At 45.1% G+C, this 13,121-nt stretch overlaps 3 protein-coding genes across 3 annotated transcripts; 2 read left to right on the top strand and 1 right to left on the bottom strand.

Annotated features, from left to right (window-relative positions):
- Positions 1–3,689: 3,689 nt before the first annotated feature.
- On the bottom strand, positions 3,690–5,308 carry LOC117193537. Its single transcript, XM_033398282.1, has 2 exons — positions 3,993–5,308; positions 3,690–3,922 (listed from the first exon to the last, which is right to left on the bottom strand). The coding sequence occupies exons 1-2, from the start codon at positions 5,073–5,075 to the stop codon at positions 3,893–3,895; spliced, it is 1,113 nt and encodes a 370-aa protein (XP_033254173.1). The 5' UTR covers positions 5,076–5,308; the 3' UTR covers positions 3,690–3,892.
- A 1,575-nt stretch (positions 5,309–6,883) lies between these two features.
- Positions 6,884–9,722, top strand: LOC117193538 (SH3 and cysteine-rich domain-containing protein 3-like). The gene is made up of 5 exons (XM_033398284.1): positions 6,884–7,391; positions 8,010–8,158; positions 8,330–8,425; positions 9,331–9,525; positions 9,614–9,722. Exons 1-5 carry the CDS (start codon positions 7,214–7,216, stop codon positions 9,701–9,703), a joined length of 708 nt encoding a protein of 235 aa, XP_033254175.1. The 5' UTR covers positions 6,884–7,213; the 3' UTR covers positions 9,704–9,722.
- LOC117192989 lies at positions 9,704–12,506 on the top strand (the record flags this gene model as incomplete). Its single annotated transcript, XM_033397720.1, has 1 exon — positions 9,704–12,506. A coding segment is annotated over one exon (2,424 nt), but the record flags the coding sequence as incomplete, so codon positions are not given.
- Positions 12,507–13,121: the final 615 nt, after the last annotated feature.

Below are 13,121 nucleotides of genomic sequence, written 5' to 3'. Positions count from 1 at the left end.
CAAATGAACTTTCAGTGGAATATGATTGTGTAGGCCGTCTAATCCGGGAATTGTAGTGACCAATATCGGTGCGTGAGTGAACTGTATAGGTATAAAAACACAAACCCGGTGATTTAATGTAACTCTTTTTTATTAGCTGCGCGTCCGTCTCTCACAATCGCCATTTACAAAGTGCTCTCACTCTCTTCTCCATGTTTCTTATCCGATAACTCACTATTGGTATTTCCCACCGAGTGTATCGATGGTGCGGTAAATACCAATGCGCGCTGTATGCTATTTTAAATACTAGTTGAATGCCTCACTAATTATTACCTTGCTACAATTCGGCCATCCTGACCGGAGTGCTCCTGAACTCCTTACATTTAATTTAGTTTCTAGATAGGTTGATTTATTACAGTTGGGTGTGGTTTACTCTTAATATTCTAAGTTTACGTGTTACAATCATTTTCTTCATTTTGATTCCCTGTGACATTTGCATTATTACCATTTTCAATCCACGGCTTCATATTTGCCACCGCCCAAACTCCTTTATACGGGATCCTTGATTGTTGAAACCCCTCTACATCTTCTAGCAAATACCTATCATTTTTTAACACCTTTTATATCTTATAAGGTCCTTTGAACTTCGGGATAAGCTTTTTAGACACCCCTGTATGAGTGTCGAAATTTCTCACCATAACTAGATCATTATCTACGTACACGTGTGGCTCCCTTCGCTTTGAATTTGTTGCTTGTTTGTTATAAGACTGTATTTTTTCCTGATGAGTGCCTGCTACTGCTCTAATCTTTTCTATATCCCTTGTTGCCCGCTGTTCGGTTAGTTCGTCTAGATGATCTTTTAGTAAATCTGAAACCTTTCCTTTTTGTACGACCCCAAACAACATTCTGCTCGGGTGTTCATTAATTGTTCTTTGAATTGTGTTGTTCATCGCGTGTTCTACTGTTTCCACTACCATATCCCAATGTAATCCTTTTTCCGGGTCAACAAGCTTTGCAATCATGGGTCCCAAACTTCTGTTCACCCTTTCTACCTGCCCGTTGGCCTGTGGCGACCCTGTTGCTATCTTTACGTGTTTAACATTGCTCTGTTCTAAGAATTCTTCAAACTCTTTTGACGTGAAACAGCTTCCTCTGTCTGACACAATGCATCTGGGTCTACTGTAAGCTCGGAAATAATCTTTCATTGCAATTACTGCTTCCTTTGTGCTAGTGGTTTTGGTCGTATAAAGTCTTACGAATTTGGTGAACGCGTCTATTACTACTAAAACATGTTTGTTGGCCCTGCCTTTGTCGACTGGCCCGAAATGGTCGATATGTACTACCTCGAATGGTCCTGACCCTTTTGGTATGTTGTGTAAAAACCCTTCCTCTTTTCCGTGTTTTGCTGAGTACGCTATGCATTTTAGACAGTTTTCAATGTGTCGCTTGGCTTTATACCTTACGTTTGAGATCCAGTAGCTTTTCGATATAGCGTCGGTCATCTTGTCTATACCGACGTGCCCTAGTTCATCGTGGTACTTATAGAGTACGTGGCCTTCCATTTCCTCGGGTACGCAGAATAGGATAGTATTGTTATCTTTTTTCCTGTATATTATTCCGTTTCTCATCTCATAATGTTTGTGTTCTGATTTCTGTAACGTTTCTCTCAGCTCCATCAGTTTGTTATCTCTGTTTTGGCATATAATTAAATTTTCTTCAAAGGTGTTTGTGTCTACCGTGAGTATCTGAACGGCTCTGCTTAGCGCATCTACGTGTTGCATTCTACTTCCTGACCTGTGTTCTAACTTGTAGTCATAATTTTGTAACTCTAACGCCCAGCGGGCAATGCGTGGATTGAGTTCTTTTTTGTTTAGAGTCATAGTTAGCGCGTTGCAGTCTGTCACTATTTTGAAGGGTATGCCTTGCACGTATACTCTAAACCGTTGTAGTGCATAAATTATCGCTAGTGTCTCCAGTTCAAAGCTGTGGTATTTTGCTTCGGTAATTGTTGTCCGCTTGGAGAAATAAAACACCGGGTGCATTCTGCCATCACCCTTCTTCTGCATTAGAATTGACCCGAAACCTAACGAACTTGCATCGCAATGTACTTCTGTCGGATCTCTGGGATTGTAAAGTGCCAAGATCGGTGCTTCCAACAAATTACTTTTGAGTTGTTCGAAACATTCTAGTTCTACGATACCGAATTCAAACTTCCTGTCTTTTTTGACCAAATCATAAAGGGGCTTAGCTTTCGTAGAAAAATCTTTTACGAACCGTCTAAAGTAAGAACATAACCCTAAGAAACTCTGCACTTCGTTCGTTTTCGTGGGGACTGGGAACCCTTTTACTGCCTGTAATCCCTTCGTATCTGGTTTAATTCCGTTACCCGATATGGAATAGCCCAGGTACTTAACTTCTGACTGTAAGAATTCGCATTTATCAATCCTTAATTCAAGTTTATTCTCTACCAATCGTCTCATCACTTCTTGTAAAATTTCCATGTGACTATCACTATCTTTTGTTGCTACCATAATATCGTCCATGTATATTATAACTTTGTCTTCCTTTACCATATCTGCAAAAATGTTGTTTGTGAATCTTTGAAACACCGCCGATGCATTTCGTAACCCGAACGGCATCCTCAACCATTCGTATTGTCCCATGGGGGTCGTGAACGATGTGTATTTAACTGAATCTTTATGCATAAATACGTGGAAGTATCCATTCTTCAGGTCTAACTTGGTGAAAAGTCTTTTCCCTGACAGTTTATCTAGTAGGTCGTCTATCAGAGGTGTTGGGTAATTGTCCTTTATCATACCTTTATTAAGTGTGCGATAATCGACGCACAGTCTCAACTCTCCCGAATTCTTTTTTACCAGTACTATAGGCGAAACGTATTCTGACTCACTGGTTCTGATGTAACCTTTTTCTGTGTATTCGTCTATCATTTTCTGTACTTGGGCTTTTTCGCTATACGACAGTCTTCTAGGTGGGCAATGAAACGGTTTTTCGTGTTCGAAATTCAACTTCATTTCCCACTTGGTTTGTGGTAAGTTTGGTCTTTCTGCGTTTACATACGCTGTCCTAAACATGTATTTAAGTCGTCCTGCGAGTTCTTGGCTACAATCTGTCCCTACTTTCAACTCCCAGTCGTTTTCTTTGTCTGGATACTGGCTTGGTAGTTCGTTGAAATTGGTTTTTACGCTCTCGCAGGTATCGCTGTCTTCCAGACACTCAACCATTGCAGAACACTCATTTTCTACCTTGCCTCCACTTTCTACTTCATGCTTATTCTCTTTATCACCCTCATCTTTAACTTCACATTCATATTCTCCTAAACACTCATTCTCTATTTTCCACTCATTTTTTTCTAAACACTCATTTTCTCCTAAACACTCATTTTCTTCTAAACACTCATTTTCTCCTAAACACTCATTTTCTTCTAAACACTCATTTTCTCCTAAACACTCATTTTCTTCTAAACACTCATTTTTTTCTAAACACTCATTTTTTATTTCACACTCGTTTTTTGTCTCACTCTCCTTCTCCTTGCAAATGTCACTTACAATTTTAAATTTGCATAAATTCATAAAATCCCTACCTAACACAGCCTCATAGCCCATCGACTCGTCTGCCACTACTAGTAATTCAAAGTTGATTCGATTTTTGTTAATAATTACAAAACTGGGTATTTTACCAAAGATGTTAAGTTTGCTATTATTTAGTCCAACATAAGCGTAATCCGCATTTTTATTCAAAATAAATTCAATTTCTCTGTTTTTCTTGTCTTTGTTAAACTTATATAAACTTAAATCATCTTCTTTGATTTCGTTCGAACTTAATCGTGAGCGCTCTTCCACTTTATTTAGGTTATTTTCCGACTGGTGCTCTAGACACGATAACTTCATAAAACTTATTGGGCTCCCTGAGTCGATGAGGCAATTTAAGGACAAGCATTTGTTATTGTAATTGCTAATGTATATATTAAATTTGTATATATAATCGTTATGTACCTTGTACTTCTTTTCGTCACAGTGTGACACCTGGTGACTCATGCTGCCGCATCCGTAGCACGCTCCTCTTTCGCGCTTGGGCTTGCGGCACTCCCCTGCCACGTGGCCCAAAGAGTTGCAGTTGTAGCAGCGAATGGGTGTTGGCGAGGCTCCAGTGTTTGCCCCTTCAGTTGAACCGTACTTCTTTGGCAGCATGATCTTCTCGAACGCCTTGAGTAGTTGATATGGAGCGCCAAAGCACTGCATGTGGGCTTGCCTACGCAGGCCTACATCTGGGATACCTTCGATGACTCCGTCAATAAACTCCTCGTCGTCAATGACTATGCGGGATGCCAGCGACACTTTGGCGTTGAAGTACATCGAGAACTCCTCGCCACGTGCCCATGAACGGGACTCGAACTTGCGACGGAGCAACAGTTTGCTTTCCTTGGGATGGAAAGTGTCTTCCATGACGTTCAACAATTGATCGATTGGCAGCGACATGTGCTCCGGACTCGAATGCAGCCACACCAATGCTTTGTCCTTAAGCTTCGACATTAGCAGCATTAGTAGCTTCTCATCCTTCAGTTTGTTCACTTTTGCGACGGCCTTAAACTGCGCGATCCAAGTTGTGACGTCATCGTTGTTTCCAGAAATGTTGCCATGATATGTTGGCAACATGTCTTTGGCGGCATTTAGCAACATGACGCCAGCGTCATTGCTGGCGGCTGGTGTTGTGTTCTCTCCTCTCCCTTCCTTCTCCCTCTCGCTCTGCAGCTTCAGCAGCACGATTTGCAGTTTTAACATTTCAACCTCTGCTCGATATTCGCCATGGTTGTTGTTGTGCCCAGGCGCTTGCGGTGCTTTTTCGTTCTTCTCTTTGCGTTCGCTCTTCGTCGAGTCTTGATCTGCGGCCGCCTCATCTTCCCTCTCGTTCTCGCATGTTTCGGCTTCCGGTGGTCCCTGTCCCCGCAGCTCTACTGGTATTTCGTTAAGTCTCGCTGCCATGGCAGCTTTGCTTCCACCTTTTGGTAGATTGAGGGACTCCAGCCATTCGCGCAGCCGGGCGGCCGAGAACTCCTCCGCGCCGACCAAGTCCGACATGTTTTTTTTTCAGCGATGGCGTCTTCGACGGACGAGATGATAAAAATTTTCGCTATTTTTCACTGGCGGCGATTGATCGTATCCCACTTCTGAAATTGTAGGCCGTCTAATCCGGGAATTGTAGTGACCAATATCGGTGCGTGAGTGAACTGTATAGGTATAAAAACACAAACCCGGTGATTTAATGTAACTCTTTTTTATTAGCTGCGCGTCCGTCTCTCACAATCGCCATTTACAAAGTGCTCTCACTCTCTTCTCCATGTTTCTTATCCGATAACTCACTATTGGTATTTCCCACCGAGTGTATCGATGGTGCGGTAAATACCAATGCGCGCTGTATGCTATTTTAAATACTAGTTGAATGCCTCACTAATTATTACCTTGCTACAATTGTATCTTATGGGGACACAGAGTAGTAATTCCAACCAAACTGAGACAAGCTATTTTAGCAGAATTTCATGCATCGCATTTGGGAATAGTAAAAACCAAAATGTTAGCACGTTCTTATGTGTGGTGGCCTTGCATGGATTCTGAAATTGAGAAATTAATTCGAGATTTTATTCCTTGTCAGGAACTACAATCAAGTCCAGAAAAGAGTCTGTTAATACCGTGGAAATCCACAGGAAAGGCTTGGAGTCGAGTACACATAGACTTTGCAGGACCAATTAGAGGTTTTCATTTATTGGTTATTATAGATTCTTATACAAAATGGGCAGAAGTATTCAAAACGAAGGAAATAACTTCATTGTTTACTATCAACAAGCTTAGAGAAGTATTTTGTCGATATGGTTTACCAGACGTGTCAGTTAGTGACAATGGACGACAGTTTACTTCTGATGAATTTAAAACGTTTATGAAAAACAATGGTGTTAATCACATTTTTACTGCTCCAGGACATCCAGCGACTAATGGTCAAGCAGAAAATTTTGTAAAGACTGTTAAGAAATCACTATATGCAAACATAAAGGCTAATGAAAGACAAGATTTTAATACAATTTTAAATAGATTTTTGATCGATTACCGAAATACGATTCATTGTACTACGGGCGAATCTCCTGCTAAATTATTTTTTGGTCGTACACTAAAAACAAGATTTTCGTTGTTAAAACCACCTACGGTCGAAAGCATAATAAATAAAAAACAGACTGAGTGTGTTGTAAATCACAAAGGTAGACGAAGCACAGAATTTTTAAAGGGGCAAAAAGTTATGGTTAGGGACTACAAAAATCCTAACAAAGCAAGCTGGACTCAGGCAACTGTAAAACAACAACTGGGCCCGCGTTCGTATTGTTGTATTTTGGCGAACAATAACAGAGAAATAAAACGTCACCTGGATCAAATTAGAAACCAAAGCACTAACAATCATACATCGCCTAATGCGAAAACACCTGATGTCGAAAGCAATTGTTCAGTAGATGACAATTCCAAAACCAACAATGAACAAATAGTTTCTCAACCAACACCCACCAGGAGAGAGTTGAGACCACGTGAGGCAGGGAAGGTAGTAAAGCGTATTTAACAATAAAATAATATAAAGAAAGGAATTATGAAATCAAATTATGTACAAATTAAACACTGAAACAAATACTAAACAGATTAAGAAGAAAGAAAAATACGAAATCACATAAATTTTATATACGCTAATTAGATTAAGTACACAAATCAAATTGTTATAAGAAAATAGATTTGTAAATGACATGTATATTAAACATCTAAGGAGAGGCGTGTTAGGTATTATATTAATATCTATATACGGTCACACCATCCAAGTGAGATAGAATAAAAGAGAATCTTGAAGACAACGCGTGCTTAAGTCTGAGTGTCAATACACTACAGTTTCAATTTTAATTTGATTACATTTTCGGTATTTGTTTGGTTTCTGTCTTGAAACTGTAGATGCATAGATTCTATTTTTCATCGACATGATCAATGCTGAACAAATGAAATTAAAATCAATATCTTTTTATTCCACGTTTTATCAAAAACAAAAACATCTCTCATGTTTTGTATTGTCCGACCACAAATACAACAAAACATGGTCTAACACACACCAATAAACCCTACCAAAAACAACTCCAACTCCAACAACAACAACAACAGCACCGCACTCACCGCGCCGGCAAAAGTTGAACTTACGCATGAAATCCCTGAGCCTGGACTCCCCCGAGTCGTCGGAGCTGCACGGCCAATTCCGGCGGCGTCCGCAGCTGCCGGTGGCGGGCGCCTCCACATCAGCGGCCCCCGGCTACTATCACGGCGGATCGGGAGGCCACCTGGAGCACAGCACTCCTCCATCGAACAACAGCCGTCTGCACTGTAAGTAGCAACCCAGTAAAACTTCCCGTTCCGTTCCGTAAACGGCCCCAAAGCCGATACCGATACCGACTCTTACGAGAGCTGCGAATACTCTCGTCGCTGCACAAAACCAACCAACCAACCAACCAACCAACCAACAACCACCTATGTACCAACGATCAACTATTGAAAAAAGGGCACCACTTCTTCCTCTTTGGCTTCCTAACGAATCTAACGAATTCCCTCACCCTAATTTCGATCTAGTACGTATACACCCAACACCATCTCTGTCACACAAACTATCCAATAGCAGAGAGAACACACCGTAAGCTCCAGTTAATATTGCTTTAAAGATCGCAACAACATCTGCTGATCATACACCGGTATTTCTCAACCTTTGGGGGGACTATCTGAAGTACTGTATGTTGAAACACTGCGCCTATTTAATCTCTAATCCCGCTCTCTATCTCTTGCTCTATACTATCTCTATTTTATCTTTATGCGTATTTTATAGATCATTTCTCTATTGCTAATATTTGTAATTGTTCTTTTACGTTCATTGACTTCAACTACATCCAACTAACCAAACACTTTGAGAATGTCCTGGAACAGGGATTAACGCATCCAAAACCATTACAGCGCCATCGAGTCACTCGCATACGGGCCGCAAGCTGTTGTATGCCACACGTGGCATGCGTGGTGGCAGCGTCGATTTACCGGATGAATTGGAGAAGTCACAGTCCTCGGCCAGCACTTCGCCATGCCTCTCACCAGTAAGACATCCCCAGGTATTCCCCCATCCCTTCTCATTCACTCACTCACTCACTCATTCTCAATCTAATTCGCTATTCGTGCGTTGATTTTTGCTGCACCATCCGCCAATGACTGCATTTACGCATCCACGCTTTCCCCAATCTAATCCCATCTCATTCGATTCGCTTCGATTCGACATTTTCAAGAAATCGCATCGTCTGTTGCCCACCAACTTGTACGTCATCCTCTACAACTTCAAGGCTCGGCATCCCGATGAACTCGACCTCAAGGCTGGCTATAAGGTGAGCAATTCCCCCCGTACCGACCCCTACTCTCACTCTCGCTCCCGTTCTCGTCCTCCCATCGGTATGGTATGCCATATGCACGACTATGAATAATAAACAACACGCTTTGTTTAATCCACTAAGCGTAGCGCTTAGCTAACACAATGGCTGCGCTGCACAGGAAATTGGCATAACAAAATCAGAAATACGCGTACACCCGATATACATACACAAATATTCGCATTTCGCATTTAGCATTTAGCATTTCCCATTCTTTATTCAATATTAAAACGAACAAGGACAACAGAACCCTGTTCACAACGACAGAAATATAAAGAGGGTGCAGGGAGGGGCAGAGCTCTTTTTTCTACTGCGTAAACAGGACAACGCAAACAGCGAATAAGAAGAAATAATAATAGTTGCTGCGTTTCTGTGTACTTTCGTTGATTGCGAGTGCCCCCTCCCCTCCCCTCCCCACTCCACTGGCAAAGTGTTCAATATTTACAGATTAGCTTTTGTTCGGGCTTCGTCCTTGCCAGAGGAGCAATCCGGTGGATAAACCGAAATTTTGTTTTATAATTTACTGTGCGGTTTGATAATCTGGGACGAGTCTTCAGTCGTCAGATCGATACTTACATCTTGGCACTTGGCAGGTGTATTGAATTTCGAATTTTCTACTCTATAAGCTATGTCTTTTCCATGCTTAATGCAGTTTTCTCTATTCTCTTTTAATGGTCCTATTTCACAACAATTGACTGAAGGACATACATATGTTTGGAGGAAGACACAAATATAATTAGGTGTTGGTTCAAGTCTGTTTCTGCCAGCTTTTTTTATAAGTTTTTTGCTAGGAGACGTCAAGAATTGATATGCAGATGCGTGGATCAGCTCTCATCAACTAAATTGTTTCACGTTTCGTTCAGGTGACTGTCATTGACACATCCGATCCGGACTGGTGGAAGGGCAAGGTCCTGGGACGCGTTGGCTTCTTTCCATCCAAGTACTGTGTGCGTCTGAACGCCAGTGAGAAGCCCCTACAGGTTACCCACAATCTGCAAGTGTCCGATGGGGAGCGCAGCGACAAGATCACACTTCTGAGAGACCAGATTGTCATACAGGTAATGAAATCGAAATCGAATTGTGTGCGAGAGCCGAGAAGAGGCTAACAACATCAACCTCCTATTCCATGTTGGCTCGTTCAACCAGGTCGGCGATGAGGTCAATGGTATGTGCATGTTGCGCTCAGCCGACAACCGCCAGGGCTACTGTCCGGTCAAGTATCTGCAGGAGGTGTGACAGCCAGAAGAGCCAGAAGATGAGCCGCCTTCTGAAGAGCGGAATAGGCCGCAGAAGTCGGCGTTGCAAACGTCGTCGAGGACGACGGATAAGACCAAGCGTAGGATTAGAATTGTAGTTAACGATAATAGCAGCTTAGCCGGAAGTAGTATCGCACCTGCACCATCACACACCACCTATTCCAATCACCAGATCCCCAGAGAAGCGGAGGCCGAGACGAAGCGACTGAACATCGATTACGGCGACGAGAGCATTGCCGACTGGGAGAAGGGCAAGGACGTACTCATTTTGTCCGGGCGCCGAAACAAAAACGACAAGAACTGGGAGAACTGGGAACGGATCCGCGAGCAGAAGCTGGAGAAGATGAAGAACATCTGCTTCGAGAGCTACCGCCAATCAAAGCGGGACAAGTTGCAACAGGCAAAGCCGCGACCAAAGCAGCTCGACTCCACCTGGTACACGGACAACATCTACTCAAATCGCTCGGACGACATGGATGAAAACTATGTACCGGACTGTATCAAGTACGGCGTTTACCGCCAACTCCGCGACATTAACGAGCTCGACGAAAAGTATCCGGAGGAGGCAGGAGTCAATCGGGGGCGGCGCGGCGAGGGCGAGGGCTCCACGGGATACGGCCTGCATCGCTCGAAGAGCTGCAAGGAGTTCCAGTACCCCAAGTCGCAGAGCTGGTGCTTCCAGGGCAACGTTTTTGAGGGCGGCGGCGGCGTGGCCAGTGGCAGTGGGAGTGGCCCAGCTGCTCCGGCCACCACCTCCATACTGAAAAATCGGTTGGGAGTGCCCAAGTCCTACTCGTTCAGTGCCAGCACCAAGACAATGCCCTTCGACATCATTGACTACGAGCTGCCACCCGCCTCGAACACGCGGCGAGAGAAGCGCGAGGCATACAGGCGCAACATGCACATGCTGTACAGCAACAGCCTGGACGAGCGAACCCTGGCCCACCGGTGTTACGCCCGGGACCAGTGCACCAGCGCCAGGTGCCTTCTGGATGACATCTACCCGGGATCAGGAGCGGCAGCCAGTTCGCGGGGTCGCGCCCCATCCCAGCAGCTGCTGGCTGGCAGCAGCAGGAATTTGAATCTGAACGCAGCGGACTGGCTGTTCGAGGAGCGGGCAGAGGCCGATCACCGGGCGGGGCGGGCTCCGAGGACGCTGGCCCCCACGGTGATATGTTGCTGTGCTGCGGACGATTGTTGCTGCCACCGACAGCCACAGCCCCATCTGGTGGTTCGACCGCGGTCCCGTGTACACTGCCCAGGCCACCATCCAGCGGCAGAGGAAGAGGAGCACATGCACTGCCGTTACGACACCGATCTGGAGCACTTCATACGGGCGGAGTGGGAACGTCTGATGCTGCAGGACAAGTTCCTGGACGAGGACGAACGCTACTTGGCCGCGGCACCTGCTCCCCGCAGCCCAGCGCGTCGGTTCACCAACTACCAGCGACCCACACGCAGCAAATCCCCGCTGGAAATGGAACCATCAAATCTGTTCGACGACGACACTTGCTCAGACACAACCGAAATCGATCTGGAGGATTTCAACATCGATCTGGAGAAGTACTGGGAGCAGCTGGACAAGCCACCCAGTCCCATCAACATGGACATGCGGCGCAACATGCAGAGCAGCCTCAAGGTGAAGAACGTTAACGTGAGGTGCTACAACAACGGACAACCCATCGACCTTCACGACCGGGAACACGAGCGCCTAATGATCAAGAAGTCCCTGCTCGAAGGCATGCCCTCGCCGCCGCAGCTGGACTCCAGTGAGTCCTCCAACAATGCTGGATATCCTTTTTTTGAGAATGCCGACACCCCCTCCTTCCATCACCTCTCTGGACCGGGTCGGGAGCCCGCCTATGTGCCTGTGCCAGGCTACGGGCACAAGATCTACCCGACCGCGGACGTCCTGCCCTCGTACCAGTACAATAACTTCTACCCCGAGCACAGTCACCCGACCGTGGGCCACGTGCTCACACAGCAGCCCACAGCCGGCATCCACCATGCCTCCGCCGGCGGCCACTCGGCCCTCAGTCTGATCAACAACATCTTCTCCATCTACAAGCCGAACAAGTACTCGCCGGAGAACTGCCAGATGAACTACGAGAGCAAGCCGGAGCCGTGCAAGAAGATGAACGTGCCCAGCACCCGGCGACCCCTTGGAGCGGCCGCGCATCCCCACCCGCATCCCCACGAGTACATGCACTCCTCGATGAAGCGACCCCTGCTGGTGAGTGCCGACCAGCCTCACTTCAAGATTATCCCCGAGAAGACTGGCCTCAAGATATCCCCTCTGCTCAGCTACGATGAGTACGGCGGAAGCGGATGTGGAGGCGGAAGCATCGAGAAGTCGCATCATAGACTGAGCAGCACGGCACGGCCTCTGATGCTTCCGCACTGATGGTGCTGGACCTTTCCGTGGTATGGTAATGGCAACTATTGTTAGTTATGCTCCCAGCGACTGCCTGAACAACTCTCCAGAAATCCAGAAGACTCGCGAACAGCGGCACGCAACCCAAACGCTCACGTTCCTGAGTCCTGCTCCAACAGCAGCTCCACCGACATTCCAGCCGGTCGGGAGCTGGGTGTGGGGCTCGGGCTTTGGCACATCTGTTGTGGCGCTGGCAGCTATTCGAGTCCTCCTCAACCACCGCTCGTCGTTGTCGTCCTCGTCCTCGTCGCCTTCGTTCATTCGCACAATTTGCTTTTGGTTCAGCAATGGGAGCAGGGACATTGTTTCATTGATTGATTCATCGTTGTCGCAGCAACTGACACTCCAGCAAAAGGAAATCCAGGAACAACAACTACAGCCATACCATTGGAAAACAGCACAAAAAAAACTACAAGAACGTGACCAAGAACTTAGTCAAGATTGTCGAATCTAGAAGATGGAAATGCCAGTGTGTGATTAGGTATCGAAAGATTTGACAGACCGACAAATCGACAAGTCGACAGATCGCTTAGTCGGTCAACGCTTACGGATAAGCAATGAATGAATCCTCTTCTCTCTTCAAACGGCCACTCACTCGAACAGAACAAACACACGTATATACACATTACATGAACAATCAATGTGCTTTTAATACGTTGAACATCGCTAGAGAAATCGCAGCACATACCCAGCAGTATACCCATATATAGGAATGTAGTTCAATAACAGCAAAAGGCAGATACACTAACTTTTCGAGCAACTTTTAAGCAATCAGCAGCGTATTTTCAATAGAGATACAAAAGAATACATACATATTTTGAATTTGAATTTATTTTTAATGACTTTTGAATACAAGCTAAACATACCACAGGACGTTTTATCAGAGATCGGTTTTTATCTATGTATCAAACGTGTTCTTGAACCACATACCACAACTAGTTGCTAAGTATACCCTATGGCCTAT

This window comes from Drosophila miranda (genome assembly GCF_003369915.1).
Source record: "Drosophila miranda strain MSH22 chromosome Y unlocalized genomic scaffold, D.miranda_PacBio2.1 Contig_Y2_pilon, whole genome shotgun sequence".
Taxonomy (NCBI): Eukaryota; Metazoa; Arthropoda; class Insecta; order Diptera; family Drosophilidae; genus Drosophila; species Drosophila miranda.
The sequence above is the reverse complement of the archived record's forward strand: the minus strand, read 5'-3'. Positions and strand labels throughout refer to the sequence as shown.

Bases quoted from the DNA above. Each gene is read 5' to 3' on its own strand.
- LOC117193537 (XM_033398282.1), bottom strand. From the start codon at position 5,075: ATGTCGGACTTGGTCGGCGCGGAGGAGTTCTCGGCCGCCCGGCTGCGC. The intron at 3,923-3,992 runs GTACATAACGAT...GCTTGTCCTTAA, and splicing joins GTGACGAAAAGAAGTACAAG to ATTGCCTCATCGACTCAGGG.
- LOC117193538 (XM_033398284.1), top strand. From the start codon at position 7,214: ATGAAATCCCTGAGCCTGGACTCCCCCGAGTCGTCGGAGCTGCACGGC. The intron at 7,392-8,009 runs GTAAGTAGCAAC...AAACCATTACAG, and splicing joins GAACAACAGCCGTCTGCACT to CGCCATCGAGTCACTCGCAT. The intron at 8,426-9,330 runs GTGAGCAATTCC...CGTTTCGTTCAG, and splicing joins ACCTCAAGGCTGGCTATAAG to GTGACTGTCATTGACACATC.